This window comes from Natator depressus, chromosome 20, assembly GCF_965152275.1.
Source record: "Natator depressus isolate rNatDep1 chromosome 20, rNatDep2.hap1, whole genome shotgun sequence".
In the NCBI taxonomy this organism is placed as follows: Eukaryota; Metazoa; Chordata; order Testudines; family Cheloniidae; genus Natator; species Natator depressus.
This window is the reverse complement of record NC_134253.1, coordinates 24,713,567-24,732,459: the sequence shown is the minus strand read 5'-3', so window position 1 is coordinate 24,732,459 and position 18,893 is coordinate 24,713,567. Positions and strand designations below refer to the sequence as shown.

Here is an 18,893-nt window from a genome sequence, read left to right as displayed (position 1 = left end):
CGTTCCAGGCTCAAGCCCCCAGCCTTTCGCTGCTGGCCTCGGAGGCCAACTACAGCCTGCAGCATCCTGCTGGTTTGAAGCGAAAGTGTGTATTGATCTAGTGCTGGTGAAAAGGTGCCAACAGAACAAACCTCTGAGACTTAAGTCCTCTGTCCACAGAGCAGATGCAACGTGGCCAGGAGCCAGCTTAAGCTTCCCCCTTATGCCATCCTCCCAGTGGGCGAGGACCCCACCCAGCAGAGAGCAATCTCTGTGGCCGAGTCAACACTTGGCCTCTGTACTGTCAACAAGTCAGTTAGTGCCAGTCATGGTGAATTATTTTTACAATGGGGACCCTCGGAAACTGGACTGAGACCCACAAAATACCAGTTCGATGGTAAGTACTTTCAGCCCCTATGAAACCGGTGACAAAGAGATGAAAGGCACCATTCTACATGCGCACAGATTGTTTTTTTAAACCAAAGCTCCTACAGCAACAACCCATTTATTTTGATAGCCGAGTGTTACAACCCACTGCTTGTACAAACAGATGGTTCTAGCGTGTGAATCCTTCCTCTCTGCCGACAGCGTCTCTCTGGGATTTGCAAGAAGGAGTTGTGCAATGAGCTGTAATCTCTTCACCAAGGCGGGGACATGGGTTGGGGATTCTGTAGATAGGACATCACCACAGCAGAGATAGACAACCTGAATCCAGAGGAAGAAAATCAATCATTTTAAAAACCAACCAACCATGAGGTTTTTTTATTATTTCAATATCCACCGGCATGTCTGGGTCTTGTACAGCATTAGCATGTTGGTGAACAATTCCCAGGGATTCCAAAGTACTTGCTTTCTCAACCATGCATACGAGGATTGCTCACCCACCCGGAAATGGAGCCACCTCTACAGTGGAAGGCAGCAGCTGCTTAACATCAAACACTGTACAGTAACTCCCCACTTAACGTCCTCTCGCTTAATGTTGTTTCGACCTTACGTCCCTGCTCAATTACAGAACATGCTCCATTTAAAGTTGTGCAATGCTTCGCTATAACGTCATTTGGCTACCTGCTTTGTCCACAGCTCGCAGCCCCTCATCAGCTCCTCTACGCCCCGCCCCCCATAGCGCCTCCCGCCCACCGGCAGACCCCATGTATCAGCACCTTTCCCCTCCTCCCCCGGCTTCCTGCCCACGGCAATCAGCTGGCTTGCGGCATTCAGGAGGCAGGGGAGGGAGGGGGAGCCTGCGCGCCAAGTCCTCGCTCCTCCCTCACGAGCAGGAGGCAGGGGAGGGAGGGAGGAGGAGCGAGGACGTGGCATGAGGAGTAAAGGGGGATGAGGGGGGGAAGAAGAGGTGAGTTAAGGGTGGGGGCTTGGGGGAAGGGGTGGAGTGGGTGGGCCGAGGGTTGAGCCCCCCACCCCTGGTTCTTGCAGAGTAGAGGAAGCTGCCACTGCTGGTGCACAACAAGCTTCTCCTAGCCTACAGCACCTTCAGCCTCCTTGCCTGCCTCATTGTCTCCAGTGCCAGTGGGCTGTCCCTGTGTGGGGTAAAGTGAGGGCACCTCCCAACTATAGTACTGTACTGTACAGCAAAAAAAAAAATTTCCTCGGAACCTAACCCCCCATTTACATTCATTCTTCTGGGGAAATTGGATTCGCTTAACATTCGCTTCACTTAATGTCACATTTTTCAGGAACATAACTACAACGTTAAGTGCGGAGTTACTGTATCAGTTTTTGACGAGATTTTTCATCCAACTGGAACTGCAGCGTAGGTATTTAAGGAAACAGACTGTAGATTCCAGAGTTGGGAATTGGTCAGGACATGGGTTCACAGCTCAGCTTTTAGGAAAAGATGCCATGGAATTTAATATCCAAGAACAAATGAGACCTTGGTTTTGGATCTCATTCAAATGATGGCACCTCCAACAGACCAGCCCTCTATCATCAAAGCACCATGCTGGGGCGCTGGTTCATTGCTGACTAGGATGAAGAGTGCGCCGTACGAATCACCAACACCATTTTATCCCCATTTTACAGATGGAGAAACCAAGGCAGCAGGAAAGTGTCAAAGTATAAAATCATGCAGTATTAGTGGCAGAGTTGGGTACAGAACCCAGAAGTTCTGGCTTCTACTCCTCTGCTCTAACCACAACACGGACAGGCAGGCACATTTGGACGTATGTCTTCCATTCACATGATGAGTCAATGAGACAGTAAAAGAAAGACAATGACTCACATGAAGCTGCTCATCATCTGTTTGGTGTCCTCTGAGCTTCTGGAGTTGGCAAAGCTAATGAAGGAGCAATAGACAGCAATCCAAGCACACCACTTCAGCTAGAAACACAGAGGAACTAATGTGAGAGCCTCAAAGCGGGCACTTACGGAATCTCTCAGGATCTTCAATATCTAATAATACTGGGCAAGTCCCAGAGCTCTTTAAAACATTCATTAAACAAAGATCACAATCCCTGCTCCCTTGTGAAGTTAGTTAGTTTCAGTACTATTTCACTGACTCGTCCAAAGTCACACAGCGAGTCAGTAGCACAGCTAGGAAGAGGACCCCAAAGTCCTGGCTCCCAGTCCCCTAATTTAACCAATAGGACACATTCCCTCCTCCGGCCAGGAAGAGACCACAAGAGCCTTGACTCCCAGTTCCCTTTTCTACCCACTAAACACTCAGCCCGGAACAGAAGTTGACTCTTTCTCTTCCAATTCTATTTCAGTGCAATGGCTTAGACCACTCTAGATCTCCCCCTCATCCATCCCCCAAATCATTTAACATAGGGAGGCTCTGGAAGCCCTGTCACTGGAGGTTTTTAAGAACATGTTAGACAAACATTTGTCAGGGATGGTCTTGGCATACTTAATACTGCCTCAGGGGGCTGGGGGGACATGCACAAAGCGGGAGGGCCTTGGAGCCCAGGCTCCAACCTGAGCGGGAACGTCTGCACTGCTATTCTTAGCCCTGCGGCTGAGCCAACTGATCTGGTTCTGAGACTCGGTGCCGTGGGATTTTCTTTGCAATTCAGATAGACACTAGGTGATCTCCTGAGGTCCCTCCTTGCCCAGCATCTCTAGGATTCTGTGAAAGAGCAGCCAGTCGGTTAAGGGAACAGGCACGGTGAGGCTATGGAGTGCTACAGCGCCCAGCTGCACAGATGTCCTTTATAATAAAGAGCAGGCATCTCATGTTTGCGTCACCCTAGAAGGCATCTTATCTATGCAAGAGCTAATGTTCATTCCTTTCCTGCGCACCTTAAGCATTAAGCCGCACATGCTGAAAATCATTCCCAGCAGGTTCATGTAATCTGGAGTGGGATCTTCCAGCGTGGGGTTGTTCTCTGTAGACGGAGGCTTGTACCTACAAAGCAAGCGTGAAATGGCATGTTAGGAGAGAGAGGAGGGAGTGTTAACTCACGCTTGGAAACTATTAGCCCTCTTCTCCATAGGTAGCGTGAAGATAAACAGGGATCTGCAGGGGTGCGGAATGGGATAAGGGGCCTTTCATCTCCAGGTCACTGGTATCAGGCCAGCCCTAGCTCAAGCAGACTGGGTGGTTCAGAGTGGGGATAAGGAATCAGACACGGGGGCTTTCTCATCTAGAGCAGTGGTTCATATCCACCCCCAGGCCTGAGCAGCTTAGTACACCAGGGAATGAGATGTGGAGCCTTTCACCTCCGTTAACCAGGTCTAATGCAGGTAGAGAGGGACCTAAAGTCAGTCCCAACTGAGGTCAGTTCATGGGAAATGAGGTGGCAGGTTTCCAGTTGGTTGTGATTGGTGAAGGGGCTGGGGGGGGTGTGTCTTGGGAACAAGAATAACCTGGGGTGAGAAATGCCAGTATCTCCACTTCCCTGCTCTCTGCCATAACGCTCTGACAACTGGCCAGATTCCTGCCACCCACCCCTTGGGGTCCCGCTGGGCAACCCCACCGGACACAGACCCCGCGGCGATCACCCACCCCTCGGTGTCCCGCTGGCCAACCCCACCGGACACAGACCCCGCGGCGATCACCCACCCCTCGGTGTCCCGCTGGCCTACCCCACCGGACACAGACCCCACGGCGATCACCCACCCCTCGGTGTCCCGCTGGCCAACCCCACCGGACACAGACCCCGCGGCGATCACCCACCCCCAGGGGTCCCGCTGGGCAACCCCACCGGACACAGACCCCATGGCGATCACCCACCCCTTGGGGTCCCGCTGGGCAACCCCACCGGACACAGACCCCGCGGCGATCACCCACCCCTCGGTGTCCCGCTGGCCAACCCCACCGGACACAGACCCCGCGGCGATCACCCACCCCTCGGTGTCCCGCTGGCCAACCCCACCGGACACAGACCCCGCGGCGATCACCCACCCCTCGGTGTCCCGCTGGGCAACCCCACCGGACACAGACCCCATGGCGATCACCCCTTCCCATGTAACAGGAGAATTTGCCCTGCCCCAAGGCTTTGGCTGTCAAGGGGCTGCCATGTGGAGCTCGCTGGCCGCTCGTCCCTCGGGGGCACGCTCCAGCGTTCCCAATGGGCAGCGCCGTGGCCTCACGACGGGCCCCAGGGCTGCCAGGCTCAGCGGTTCTCACACTTCTGTCCTGGTGACCCCCTGTCACGGAGCAAGCCTCGGAGTGCGGCCCCCGCGCCGGAAACGCCGTTTATCTGTTGAACACCGTTATAAATGCTGGAGGCACAGCGGGGGGGGGGGACAGCTCGCGACCCCCCGTGTAATAACCCCCCGTTTGAGACCCCCTGACCCGCCCGGCCCGGCTCGGCTCGGCTCGGCCCGGCCCGCTCACCTCAGCACCTTGTTGGGCCGCCGGGGGTCGCTCATGCTGTTGCCGGACATTTGCTCCCGGGGGGCGCGGATCGGTGTAACACCCCGCGGCCCGCAGCAATGGTTCCGGGACACCCCCCGCTCCCCGCGCCTGGCCGGGGCGAGCCGGTCCCCGAGCCTGGTCCCACGGCGGGCGGGGGACGAGGCGGGGCCGACAACGAGCACTGCACCCCGCGCGAGTCCCGCTCGGAGCAGGTGGGGCCAAGCGGGGCGGAACCAAGGGAGCCGGAACCTGCGGGGCCGGGGGACGGGAACGGGAGGCGGACACGGAGCGCCCCTCTCCCCGGTGCAGCGTGGGGGAGAGGAAGCAAAGGGGGGGCCTGGGGCTGGGGTTAGGGGGTGAGTGAGACTGAGGGGCTGGGGAGGGCTCTGGAGCGAGTAAGGGGATGATTGAGCCTTAATAGGCTGGGGAGGCTACAGGGGTTGGAAGGAGACTAAGGAACTGGGGGCTGTAGGGGGCTCTGTAGGCGCAAGGCTGGGGAGGCCACGGGGGTATCTGCAAGAGCTGGGTTGAGGGGCGCTGCACACAGCTCTATAGGGGACGGCTCCAAATGTCTGCAGCTCCATAAGGCTCCCTGGGTCTTAATAGGATGACCTCTGTGCCCCCGACTGCACATCGAACCCAGCCACAGCCTAGATCTAGCGGGGGTTGGATTTTCCCTTTTCCTGCCTCCTGTGGCAGCAACAGCCACCAAATCACTTTCCTGTTGTTTCCTTAGCCAGGGCGGCACCAACCGCTTCCCCGAGCTTGTGAGCGAGTGTCTCCAGCCCCCAGGGAGACATCCGTGAAGCTGGAGTGTGGTGAGAGATTTGTAACCCGCCCCAGCTGACCCCGATTTTGTCTCGTCCCCCCACCCCCATGCTTACAGAGTCCGGATCTCCCAGATTTAACCACCGTAGGTACCGGCCGCTTGGGGTCCCATCATGGCGTTTCCTGAACCGAAGCCCAAGAAGCCAGAGCTGCCAAAGAAGCTGGTGCAGAATCTGGAGTGCAAACAGGGAGCGGTCAGGGCAGTGAGGTTTAATGGTGAGTGTGTCCTCACGGGCCCTGTGAAGTGAGTCAGTGGGCTCTAGTGGGTTGAAATGAGGGCCAGCACTCCTGGATTCTGTTCTCAGCTCTGGGAGGGGAGTGAGGTCTAGTGGTTAGAGCAGCGAAGTCAGAGCCCTGCAGTGCATTTAGAGCCCTATTGATGCCAGCAGATGTCAAAGAGTTCAGACTGTTAATGTGTTGCTTATTGTTGTGTCCTGGTGGGAATGAGGATGTGTCTTAGTGGAGATCTGCCCTTAGTTTCTTCCATCGTTTTGGGGGTTGGCTTGGAGGGGGCAGCTGGGAGAGCATGCATGGGACTAGCAGGGAGCCATGCAGAGCAAGAGGACAGCAGGGAGAACAGCACCGCTGTGGGGTGGAAATGCTGGATGTGGGGTTAGTGCCTCTGTGGGCTACGCTGTCCCTTTGCATCATTCTCCATCCTGTCTCCTGCAGTGGATGGAAATTACTGTCTCACCTGCGGAAGCGACAAGTCCCTGAAGCTGTGGAACCCCCACAAGGGGACCCTCCTGAAGACCTACAGCGGCCATGGCTACGAAGTGTTGGACGCGGCTGGGTAAGGGCAGGGGATGGACTCCACTTGTCTCGTAACCCAAGGCACTTCAGGATCATACCACTTTAGAGTGTTTAGCATGCAAGTGGTTAAAGCAGGTGGGGAAGGGTATTGGCGGAGTGAGGACTCTGGGGTTCTATCCCCAGCTTTGGGAGGGAGTGGTTTTTAGTGGGTTGCGTAGGAGGGACACTGCTGGGAGTCAGGACTCCTGGGTTCTATTATGTCACTGATGTGCTGTGTGGAATGTGTCATCCCCCACCCCCATTGTGCCTCAGTTTCCCCCATCTGTAAAACGGGGACAGCTACACTGACACGCCAAAGGGATGCAAAGCCTCATAGATGCACGTCTGTAACCTCCCCCTGAGGGGTCGGATCCCCACGATAACACCTAACCTTTCTTTCTGCTTCCCCCACAGTTCCTTCGATAACAGCCAGCTCTGCTCCTGCGGGGTCGACAAAACGGTCGTCCTGTGGGACGTAGCCAGTGGGCAGGTGATCCGCAAGTTCAGAGGTCACGCAGGGGTGAGGCCCATTTGGTTACTGCAGTGCTGCCTGGGTTGGGGGGTGCTGCAGGCTGATGTCAGCCGGCCTGTACATGTGGGGAATGACTTGGCTGGGTGTGGGGAGGGGCCAGGGGAGGCCCAGCTACTCTGTCCCTACAGGTGTAGCTGGCTGTCCCATCGCTTATTACATCAGGCCAGGGAGGCTCCCTTGCTCTCAGCCAGTTGGTGTGACAGATGGCGACCTTAACCCTTCATGCTACCAGGGTGGGGACTGAATCGAGGTAGTGCTGCCTAGGGGGCGCACGGACACGTGCAGCAACTGAGTGTGGGTACGGGGGGAGGGTTTTAGGATGGTGAAGCAGCTCAGGGTCACGTTGAGTTGCTTGTAGGGAGCGTTGGGAGGGGAGATGGGGGGGCTGTGGGGAAGCTGCAGTCAGGTTCAGGAGGGGCTGAGGGGATCAGTGTGGCTTGGGGGAGATGCTAACGAGCTGGGGTGATTGCTCGGGGGATGGCCCAGCGACTGCAGGGAGAGCACTCGAGGGCCACGCACCGTGTGCTGAACTTGGCCCCAGCTGTCCTTCCTGACCTGTCTCTCCGTCCACAGAAGGTGAACTGCGTGCAGTTCAACGAGGAGGCCACCGTGATCCTGTCGGGTAAGCAGACCGGCTCCGAACCCGCAGCTGACTCATTGCGAGTCCTTCAGGAACTCCGTAGACTGGCAGGGTTAGATCCGGCCAGGCTGTTACTCCGAATCTGCTCTGTGCTCTCTCCTAGGCTCAATTGATTCCAGCGTCCGCTGCTGGGACTGCCGCTCACGCAGACCCGACCCAATCCAGATCCTGGACGAAGCCAAGGACGGGGTGTCCAGCCTGAAAGTGTCAGATTACGAGATCCTCTCTGGGTGAGGGGCGCTGCGTCAGGGAGGGGGCCGTAGACCCAAGTGTGAGTTAGAACAGCCAGAGCCCCCAGGACCCAGACTAAACAACCTTCATCAGGGTAGGGAGAGGCAGGTAACCTCCCCCACCAGGGATGTGCCATCTCACGTTTGACCCTTGTGGGTTGCCATATTCGGGAATGGAGCTGATTCAGGGGCTTGACTCCCCCCTTCTCCAGCTATATTCCCAGGAGCTGCCCTGGGAGCGCCCCAGCTGGGCCTGAGCAGTGTGTGTGTTGGAGGACTGGGCATCACATCCTCCGTACTTGCCCTGTAACCCCTCCCCCGTTGCCCCCCCAGCTCCGTGGATGGCCGCGTCCGGCGCTACGACCTGCGTGCAGGGGAGCTGTACTCGGATTACGTTGGAAGTAAGTGAGAGAAAACAGCTACCGCCAGGAGCCCTAGCCACAGAGCCAAGGCCAGAAGGGGGCGTGGCGATCTTCTGGGCTGACTGCCTCCATAGCACAGGCCAGAGAACGTCCCTGGGTTCCGTCCTGCTTGTAGGAGACATCCCACCAGGACTTAAAAGTTGCCAGGGACAGAGAATCCCCCAAAAGTGCCGCATGCAGTCTGGGCAGGAATGTCCCAGTGGGATTAAGATCCCCCCACTGCTGACTAAGGAGGACTTGTGGCACCTTAGACTAACCAATTTATTTGAGCATAAGCTTTCGTGAGCTACAGCTCACTTCAGCAGATGCATACTGTGGAAAGTGTAGAAGATCTTTTTATACACACAAAGCATGAAAAAATACCTCCCCCCACCCCACTCTCCTGCTGGTAATAGCTTATCTAACGTGATCACTCTCCTTACAATGTGTATGATAATCAAGTTGGGCCATTTCCAAAGCTATTACCAACAGGAGAGTGGGTTTGTTTGGGGGGGGGGCGGGGGGGAAACCTGGATTTGTGCTGGAAATGGCCCAACTTGATTATCATACACATTGTAAGGAGAGTGATCACTTTAGATAAGCTATTACCAGTAGGAGAGTGGGGTGGGGGGAGGTATTTTTTCATGCTGTGTGTGTATAAAAAGATCTTCTACACTTTCCACAGTATGCATCCGATGAAGTGAGCTGTAGCTCACGAAAGCTCATGCTCAAATAAATTGGTTAGTCTCTAAAGTGCCACAAGTACTCCTTTTCTTTTTGCAAATACAGACTAACACGGCTGTTACTCTGAAACCTGCCACTGCTGACTGACACCAGGTGCCATGGGGTAGGGGAGGTTGGCTTGGCTGATTAAGGGGTAGGGAATGGCCTCTAGGGGGCGCCAGTTCCAATGCTGCTCCAATGTGGGCACTAGACTGTCAGGGAATGTGACACAGGGACCTTCCCCTCTAGGGGCGCTGGTTCCGATCCAGCCCTAGGGCAGGCTGGGTGGAGGTTGGGGGAAATGGGACGCTGGCTCCGATGCGGCCCCTGGGCAGGGGGCTGGCTGGCTTGAGAGGTAGGCGAACGAGTCACTGGCTCTGATCCAGACCCAGGGCAGGGGGCTGGCTGGCTCAGCTTTTACCCAGCACCCCCCTCTGTGCCAACTCCTAGTTTCCATCAGCTCCAGCATCTGCTGCTTTGTCCTTGCAGGTCCTGTCACCAGCGTGTGTTTCAGCAAGGACGGGCAGTGCACGCTGGCTGGCAGCCTGGACTCCACCCTGCGCCTGCTGGACAAGGACACTGGGGAGCTGCTGGGAGAGTACGTGACCCCCTCGCCTTCTGGCCGGGAGCAGTCGGATGCGCATGTTAGGGACACTTCCCCTCCCCGGGCGCAGAGCTGGGGCTTAACACAGGGGCTCAGCCAGTCCTAGGACCCTTGTTGCACAAGAGTCTCACGCTTGTTCTCTCTGGGGCAACCACTCTCTGAGTCTGGGGTCTTAGACTCCCCTCCCCCCCGCTGCAGCCTCCCAGCCTAACCCCTCAGGCCCAGCTCCTCAAAGATATATAGGCACCTGCCTCACTGAAATCCAGGGCCCCAGGAGGGGCCGCTCACCGCACTAGGGCCCTGTACACAAGGAAAGGTGGCTTCAGGCCAGCCTGGGGCACGGCCCATGGTGTAATCCGGCTGGGGTACAGCAGGAGGGGTTCCCCGTTCTCCCCCATTCAAACCCTGTCTGGTCTGTTCCGCTCTAGATACACCGGCCACAAGAACACGGCCTACAAGCTGGATTGCTGCCTGAGCGAGAAGGACACGCATGTAGCCAGCTGCTCGGAGGACGGGAAGGTGTATTTCTGGGACCTGGTTGAGGTGAGGGGGGGGCTGCGCAGGGCAAGTCTAGCCCGCAGCGGGCAGAGGCCCCACTCCTTGCCCTCGGCGTCGGGCCCCTCCTTTCCTAGTCACTCTCACTGGGGGCCTTTCCTCCCCCCACAGGGCTCCCTGATGCTGAGCCTGCCCGTTGGCAGAGGCGTGGTCCAGTCCCTGTCCTTCCACCCCAGCGAGCCCGGCCTGCTCACCGCCACCGAGGGGCACGTGCAGTTCTGGAGAGAGGAGTCCCACACCGCAGAGGAGCAGCCGCCAGGCTGTTGAGCTGGAGCATCGGGCGTCCCTCCGTCCAATCACACATGGACTCAGCCTTGGGGCAGCTGCTTTATTGAGCCATGTCTCCGAGTCGGGGCGGCCGGGACTCTACAGACTCTGTGGGGGAGCAGCAGCAGCGAGCCCCAGAGCAGGGCATGCGGGAGTGGGGTGAGCCCGCCTTCTTGCCCTACGCAGCAGCTCAGACCCCAGCCATGCAGGAGTCGTGGGCCTGCCCAGCACCGATCTACCAACCAGTGACCCTACAGTCCCCATCTAACCGCCTGGCGCCCCACTATCACCCTACACTCCATGGGGTGGCTGGACACAGCCCCAGCTGGCTCAGAGGGCCTGGGAGACTTCAGAAGATACTAGGGGCTAACATTAATGGGGAGGCACCCCCCCATCCCCCCAAGGGCTCTGACCATCCTCCGTCTGGGACTTTGTTTTTTTAAAACTTCCTCAAAATCCATCCCCCAGGGCCTGGGCCCGGCTACTGCTGCCAGGCGTCCTTTCCATCGGTCAAGTACCCCGCAGTGACCCCCCCCGCTTCACCCTCAGCTGCCCCTAGTCCGTTCCAGGGAGGGCACAACCAGCGCCCTGCGAGGAAACCGACACCTGGGCACCAGGTCCAGACAGGAGCTAAACTCTGGTTTCCCTGCTGCACAGACGCTGCTCTTGAAGAGCAGCGGCCAGTAAATCGCTCCTGGGCAGGGGCGGGCAGGCGCCGGAGCTCAGCCCTGCTGGGCGGTTCTCTCTCCACTGCAGAAGGGGATGTTCCGAGCGCAGGTTAGAGCAGCAGGCACCCGGGCTCTCCCCACGGGGGCACAGCTCACATCCCCCCCAGGCTGCCCTTGCGACTGTGCTCAGTTAACCTGCGCTCGGGGCGTTCTCCCCTCTGGGTTGCGGGGCGCGGAACACGCAGCAGGGCGGGTTTAACGCAGCTCAGCCGCTGACGTACGAGGGGAGCCGGGGGTGAGCTGCTAACCTCCTTGAAAGCCGGCCCGCCAGATCTTCGCTGCTGGTTTCAGCTGAGGTTAACACCCGGGGTAGGGCAGATGTCCTGACCAGGTGGGATGGGAACACAGGGGTTCTTTCCCAAAAGCCAAATAATAAAATCGTGTTTGTTAAAACTTGCCATGCATCAGCAGGCCCGGGCCCAGGCCTGGCCATGCTGCCCCCAGCCACCCAAAGTGTCCAATCAGTAAATAAACAACTGGAAGGAAGAACAGGTCCCAGCACGAGTCCATGGGGCCCAAGGTGGATGCGGGTACGGGGGTCCGCAGGTGCCAGGTTCTGCTAACGCCCCAATGCACTGAGCATCACAGCCCCTGAGGGCAGGCAAGGCCACCCACATTCTACGGGGGGGGGGGGGGGTCGGGGGTCACCCAACCAGTCAGCGGCAGATATGGGACTCGAACCCAGGAGTCCTGACGCTCAGGCATGCCCCAGCCCTTGTGAATTTGGAAGCAGGGTGTTAAAGAGAGGGACAGGGATAAAGCCAGACCCTCCCCCACTTCCCTGGGATCCCAGGGCAAGCCCAGCACAGCCACAGGGCAGAGGCAGGGGGAGGTGCAGTGTCTGGTGATGGGCGGGGGTATGAACCTATTTGTTCCTGGGGCCTAGGACTCCCCACGCTGCATCCCAGGCCGGGGCCCTGCTGGGCCAGGGGTCTCAGTCATGCTGCTTCTCGGAGCCGAAGGCGCTGGCTTTCTGGGCGAAGGTCTCGGCCACCAGCAGCGGGAAAACCAGGGAGGCGTCGGCATAAACCTGCCACCAGGAGAGAGAGCGGGGATGTGAGTGCAGGCACCCAGATCCTATACCCCTGCCATGCCCCCATCCCCTAATCCCTCCAGCTCCCCGTCCCCCAACACGGCCCACACCCCCACCCTCCAGCTCTCCATGCCCACCTTCACTGGCTTGGCGTCTATGCGGATCTTCCCCCAGGACACCGCCTCATCTGGCCGCGCCCCCGAGTCGGAGCCGTCGAACTCCTGTGCTGTGTTAACGTAGACGGCGTAGTCAGCACCGTTTCTCTGCAAGGCGGAGAGCGAGGGAGTGTGACACCAAGGCGGGTTTCTCCCAGCCCACTCCCCCAAGCATGACGGGGAGGGAATGTGCCGTTTGAGGTCATAAATTTAATCCCCAAATAAAATGTTGGACCTAAAGCTACAGCACCGCTCTTAGATACACCTAGGTTAACACACATGAGCCCGACGGGGGGAGCAGGCGCGGCGGCCAGGCAGGTGGGCCCACCCGAGCCCAGTCAGCAAGGACACACCCACCCACCCACCCACCATCCCAGGCCGCAGCAGGGGTCCCAGCCCAAGCCCTCCCTCACCATCAGGTTGGCGTTGGCGATGTGGTGCTTGACAAGCCCCCCTCCCAGGATGATCATGCCTGTCTTCTTGGCGAAGATGGCCTGGGTGTTGATCAGCCGGAGATCTGCCGAGAGAAAGAGACCATGGTGACCCCCTTCTTCCTGCCACCCTCTCCCAGGAATAGGACCCAGGAGTCCTGCCCCGCCCCCTCCCCTGCCTTAACCATTAAATCCCACTGCCCTCCCCGAGCTGGGCTAGAACCCAGAAGCCCCTCTGTTTCTTGTCTGGGGTGGGAGGTCTCAGCAGGGGGACAATCTGTATGCTCTTCGGTAATGCAGAGAGGGTTCCCAAGAGCTCAGTATGAAGGGGGTCCCCCCCACTAGGAATCTCCCCGGCACTGCAGGCAGGGGGCCTGCAATTCCTGCCCAGTCTAAGCCAGGGGGCTGGGAGGGGGGTGCTGCAGAGAAAGGACCATGCCTAGGGGGAGGGAGACAATCACCTTCCACGATGTCCAGCACCAAACCCGGGTTCTTGTAGGAGTGGAAGAAGATCATATCCCCCAGCGATCCGTCCGTCAGGGCCGGGCTCAGCACCGGGATGTTGTTCTGCAAAGGGGCACGAGTGGGGCAGGGAGTGTGGGGTGGGGCAGAGGAGATGGGAGGGGGTGTTTGCATTAGATCCCCTGTAGAAATTAACTGGGGGTGTGGGAGATAAAGCAACAGCCTTGTGTGGGAGAGTCTCCCTCAAAGTAGCGTTTGTGGAGGAGCAGGGCCACTATATTATGGTAGAGCCTAGACCCCCGCCATGCCAGGTGCTGCGCCAACCCCCCCCAACCTTTCCCTGACCGAGATCAGGGCCCCCAGTCATGTCAGGTACTGTGTGGACATATAGCAAGAGATGGTCCCTGCCCCCAAAGAGCTCACAATCTGAAGAGACAAAGGGTAGGAAGGGAAACTGAGGCACAGAGAGGGGAAGGGACTTGCCCAAGGCCACCCAGCAGGCCAGTGGCAGAGCTGGGAACAGACCCCAGGCTGCTGATCCCTGCCCCAGACCAGGTGGGACCCAGAGGGCCATCGTTATCTAGCCTGCTCTTAAAGGGGCAGCACTCCAACCAGCCGGTCACCCAGGCTCTCCCAGAGAGGGACTTGGGGGGGGGGGGGGAGATGGCGGCGTGGTTCAGCTAACAGTCAATCCTAGCCCAGAAAGGGTTAGCCAGAACCCCAGTGGGGAAATGAACAGGACCCCCCCTCCCACCCCAATTTCTCCCTCACCCCAACTGACCTTCTGTGCCCAGTAATAGACCGATTCAGGGTTGTTTATTTCCTTGCCCAGCCGTGCGATCATCTTGGATGGGGTCCATTTCACAGCCTGCAGGACCCAGGGGTCAAAGCTGTGGTGAAACCCCCCTCTCCTGCCTGGGTGACGCAACCCGACCTCCGCCCCCGCTCAGAGGGAGTTATCGAGGTTCACGGGCTCATCCTCACAGCTCTCCCCGTTACGGTACGGATAGGGAAACTGAGGCACAGAGGGAAGTGACTCTCCCAAGGAGTAAAACCCAAGAGTCTTGACTCCCAGTGCCCACCCACCCTCTGCTCAACTCACTAGACCCCCAACTCCATTCCCAGAACCACGGATAGAACCCAGGCATCCTGACTCCCAGCCCCCCTTTCTCTAACCACTCCCCTCCCATCTACACATGCCAAGTACTTTGGCGAGGCGGGAGGGTGTTGGGGGGGGTTCAGTAGGGATCAGGTCAGAGACTTTCCCAGCATCCTACAGGCCCAGCACCATCCCTCCCCTGGGACACGGCCTCCCCTGATGCTTCCCCCACCCCCCAACTCTCACCTCCATGTTCTGCTCAGCGACCATCTGGTCCAGGATGGGCATAAGCCAGTCTTCAAACTTGCAGTAGTTGTCGTTGGGCACCAGCAGGTTCCCGATCCTGGAGAGAAACAAGCAGGTTCAGCCCCCGGCCCCCCCAAAACCAGCTGGATTCAGCCTCTCCACGAGCCTCACTCTGCCCCAAGGAACAGGGACACAGCTGGCATTTCCTGATCCCCACAGATGCCAGGGGGAGCAGAGAGGATACTGGCGGAGTGGCTGGGAGCAGGAAATGGAGCCTTTCACCTCTAGAGCTTCAGTTCCTGACCCCCAGCCTCCCCACTCTCCTCCCAAACCAGGGACAGAACCCAAGAGTCCTGGCTCCCATTCGCCCCCTACTCTAACCACTAAATCCCACTCCCCTCCCAGAGAACCCAGGAGTGCGCCCTCCTGGCTAGACCGGAGCAGCCCCCCTGGCCCCCCTGTACCTGTTGATCCCGCTCTGCCGAAGCTCCTTCCCCCGCAGGCTGAACTCCCCCACGTAGGTAGGCGCCAGGCATTTGATGAGATCCTCTTCCACGCCGCCTGCCGTAGTGACCAGCACGTCCACCTGCGCGGCACAGAGACCCCGGCCTGTCAGAACCCCCCTGCCCTGGGACCCCAGTGCTGGGAGCCCCCAGCCGAAGGGGCGGGGGGGTGGCCGCTGTTCGGGTGTCGGAGCCCAGCACTGGGTTAAGGGGGGATATGGCAGCAGCCTGGGTGTCAGAGCCTGGCACCGGGAGGGGCCCTCAGGGACACAGGTGCTCAGTGCCAAGGGAGCACAAGGGGCACTGGGGTGGGGGGCAGTGCTCAGGGACCGGGGGGGGGGGGGGGCATACCATGTTGTGCTGCACCAGGTAGCGGATGGTCTCGCGGATGCCCGAGCTGATGAGGTTGGAGGTGTAGCCCAGGAAGATGGTGCAGCCCGAGGGCTGCCGGCGGCAGGGGTTCAGGTGGGCGCGGGTCTCCTCCTCCTCGCCCAGCGGCTCCAGCTTCGCCACGATCTGGGAACCGGAGCAGCCACATGTCAGGGGCACCCGCTCTGGCGGGTCAGGGCACTCACCCCCCCGTACAGGTGCCCAAGCTACCGGCCCCCTATCCTCTGGCTCTCCTGTTAGCAGCCTCAAGGAGCAAAAGGGACATGGAGAAACTGAGGCACAGAGCGGGGCAGTGGCTTGCCCACAGCAGAGAGGTACAGAACCCAGGAGTCCTGCTCTAACCACTCGACCCCACTCCCCTCCCAGAGCCAGGGTAGAACCCAGGCGTCCCGGCTCCCAGCCCCCCTCACCATCCTGTTGATCTCCTGCACGGCCTGCCCGAAGCTGGTGGCCTGGAAGCCGGTGGCGAGGTAGGACTGGAGCAGGGCGCGGTGATCCAGCCCGCGGTCGAAGTCGTAGCCCCGCACCTGCAGGCTCTCCTCGGGCAGCCCGGCGCTGGGCTTCAGCACGGCCGCCACGGCCGCGGCCGGGAACCGCTCCCCGGGGCTCTCCATGGGGCCGGCGCCCGCGCGGCTCTGGGGGGCCGGGGGGAGACAGGGCGGGTCACGGACCGGGGCAGGGGCGGCGCCTCGCCAGGCCCCCGCGCGAGCCCACGGGGCGAACCCCGCCCTCCCCCGCTCCGAGCCCCCGAGCGAGCCCCGCCCTCCCCCGCTCCCGAGCGAGCCCCGCCCCCCCCCGCTCCGAGCTCCGCCCCCGAGGGAGCCCGAACCCCACCCCCGCTCCAAGCTCCGCCCCGAGCGAGCCCCGCCCCGCGTTCCGAGCTCCGCCCTCCCCGCTCCGAGCTCCCGTGCGAGTCCCACCCCCGCTCCAGTTCCCCGGGGAGCGCCACAGAAACCCCGCCCCAGCCTCCGGCCCGGCTGGCTCCTACCGGCGCCTCAGGCCCCCACGAGCCCCGACGCCGGACTCCTGCGCCTGGCCGCCGCCATGTTGACCCCGGCCAGCTACGGCAGCGCCGCTGGGTCACGCGTGCGCCTCGGGGAGGAGCGCGTCCGTACTGCTGGACGCTGCCATCTTGCCTCTCAACTTCCGCAGCGCTGGAACCGTACGCGTGGGAGCCGCCATCTTGACCAGAAGCCGGTTACGGCGCCCCTCAAGAGTCAAGTGTTCTCCAACTCCAAGAGCCTCCTAGCTTAGAGCATCTGCGGAGGTTTCCAATGGGCCAGTCTCAGGCCCGACAAGGAGCAGCCCCCTACCCCGGTCCACAGTACACCCGTATATAGGTGCCCTATACCTAGAGTGGCCAACCTCCAGGATTGTCCTGGAGTCTCCAGAAATTAAAGATGAATCTTTCATTAAAGAGTATGTTGTGATGAAACCTCCAGGAATAAATCCGACCAAAACTGGCAACCCTATCTATACCAGGTCAGGCCAGGCAAATCAGATCAGCTTCCCCTTGTGTGGATGCAGGTCTGGCACTACTATTCTTGTATGGGAAGGGGAATAAGCCACACCAGCATAAGGCACCTTTATCCCAGTGTAACTGTGTCAGCTCTAGGGGTTGTCCCCATTTAGGTCATCTGGGGGACAGAACCAGCATCCTGTGCGTGTAAATGCATGAGCTGTTCCTACCTGTAGCTCACGAAAGCTTATGCTCAAATAAATGTGTTAAGTCTCTAAGGTGCCACAAGTCCTCCTGTTCTTTTTGCGGATACAGACTAACACGGCTGCCGCTCTGAGACCCAGGCCCTGGGTCAGCAGCCAGCACCACACCGGGCTAAGTGGTTCCTGAAGCACATACCGGGGCCTGTTCCCTCTGAAAGGCAGCATGGCAAAGCAGCCCAGTTCTGTGCCCAGCTCTGCCGGCTGTGAGCGCAGACCAGCTCTCTGTTCTGGGGACCTGTACTCTGGGAACCATCAGCTCCTAGCCGGGCTTTCACAGCACAGAGACGACCGGGAGGCGTACGTGGTGAATAGCGAGGGTAATTAACCACAGGAACACTTTGCCAAGGGTCCTGGCGGAGTCTCCATCCCTGACAGTGTTTAAATGAAGACGGGATGTTTTTCTAAACAATCCACTGTCCTTCAAATGGGAATTGAATCCTACCAGGGAAATTCCATGGCCGGTTAGACAGGGGGTCAGACTAGCTGATCACACCAGTCCCCTTGGAATCTATGAACTAACCCCGGCAATCCTGCGCTGGCTGGAACTTGTCCCGTCATCCTGAGGCTGCCTGCAGCCAGGGTCGAAGGGCTCATTGCTCAAGCTCTGTTCACGGGAGCGGGCAACACTGCACGTGCTACCCCTGCTCCCTTGAGCCACAAAAGCAGGGGCAGGCTGTATCGCCTCCACCACCCCAGCTCCTTTCATCTCTAGGTAGGCTCTTCTACTGCGCCCCATCATGGTGGTATCGAAGTTGCCCCTCTTTCTGGTTCCTCTCCCCCCACCTCTGCCCCTTTACCACCCACCATCGCCAGCCAGCGCCCCCTGCCCGCCTGCCACTCTCCGGTGGGGCTGAGGTGTGGGGAGCAGTGGATGAGAGTCCCGATCATGTGCTGAGCAGCAGCCATGTGAGGCCCAGCCTGGACAGATCAGGTATCCTGCTACCCAGGCCCCACGAGCAGACTTCTCCCTGCGCCCCACCTCGCCTTTACGCCAACAGCCATGACCCCCGGGGCCCCAAGTTGGGGACACAGGTGAATCTCACCCATCCAGATGGGCAGGATGCCCGGTCAAAGGGAAGTCTAAAAAGAAAAAAGAAAAGGAGTACTTGTGGCACCTTAGAGACTAACCAGTTTATTTGAGCATGAGCTTTCGTGAGCTACAGCGCACTTCATCGGATGCATAGCATATCGTGGAAACTGCAGAAGACATTATATACACACAGAGACCATGAAACAAAACCTCCTCCCACCCCACTCTCCTGCTGGTAACAGCTTATCTAAAGTGATCATCAAAGAGGGCCATTTCCAGCACAAATCCAGGTTTTCTCACCCTTCCCCCCCCCCCCACAGACACACATACAAACTCACTCTCCTTTTATTTTTTCTTTTTACGAATACAGACTAACACGGCTGTTACTCTGAAAGGGAAGTCTGTCTTCAAAGCAGAGTGACCACCGCTGACCTACAACCCTGTCTGCCAACCTCTGGGGGTGCCCTGCAGTCTGGAGGTGGGACAAGGCAGGATATCATGGCTGGGGGAGACCCCGGAATGCCAGGGTTCAGGGTCCCTGCACAACCACCCCCTTTTCCCAGCTGCAAGGCCCAAGATCCAGCGAGGGACCCCCCACATTCCTGCCCCATATCAACATGGGAATGGGGAGGTGCTACAGCCCTGTAGCATCCAGAACTGCCCAAGAGGGGCAGATTCCACAGTGGGGACTGCAGCTGTGTCCGAACCAGCCTGGCAGGTTGGAAAT

The 18,893-nt window shown here is 59.0% G+C and overlaps 3 protein-coding genes across 3 annotated transcripts; 1 reads left to right on the top strand and 2 right to left on the bottom strand.

Moving 5' to 3' along the window:
- Positions 1-520: 520 nt before the first annotated feature.
- On the bottom strand, positions 521-4,921 carry LOC141975200 (PAT complex subunit Asterix). The gene is made up of 4 exons (XM_074935458.1): positions 4,775-4,921; positions 3,235-3,340; positions 2,216-2,313; positions 521-684 (listed from the first exon to the last, which is right to left on the bottom strand). The coding sequence occupies exons 1-4, from the start codon at positions 4,822-4,824 to the stop codon at positions 618-620; spliced, it is 321 nt and encodes a 106-aa protein (XP_074791559.1). The 5' UTR covers positions 4,825-4,921; the 3' UTR covers positions 521-617.
- Positions 4,922-5,686: 765 nt separating this feature from the next.
- WDR83 (WD repeat domain 83) lies at positions 5,687-11,702 on the top strand. The gene is made up of 9 exons (XM_074935457.1): positions 5,687-5,839; positions 6,296-6,416; positions 6,830-6,935; positions 7,521-7,569; positions 7,691-7,817; positions 8,151-8,218; positions 9,431-9,539; positions 9,974-10,088; positions 10,212-11,702. Exons 1-9 carry the CDS (start codon positions 5,737-5,739, stop codon positions 10,365-10,367), a joined length of 954 nt encoding a protein of 317 aa, XP_074791558.1. The 5' UTR covers positions 5,687-5,736; the 3' UTR covers positions 10,368-11,702.
- On the bottom strand, positions 10,405-16,045 carry DHPS (deoxyhypusine synthase). The gene is made up of 9 exons (XM_074935456.1): positions 15,825-16,045; positions 15,376-15,540; positions 14,986-15,107; positions 14,522-14,618; positions 13,958-14,044; positions 13,176-13,281; positions 12,697-12,800; positions 12,266-12,391; positions 10,405-12,125 (listed from the first exon to the last, which is right to left on the bottom strand). The coding sequence occupies exons 1-9, from the start codon at positions 16,026-16,028 to the stop codon at positions 12,030-12,032; spliced, it is 1,107 nt and encodes a 368-aa protein (XP_074791557.1). The 5' UTR covers positions 16,029-16,045; the 3' UTR covers positions 10,405-12,029.
- Positions 16,046-18,893: the final 2,848 nt, after the last annotated feature.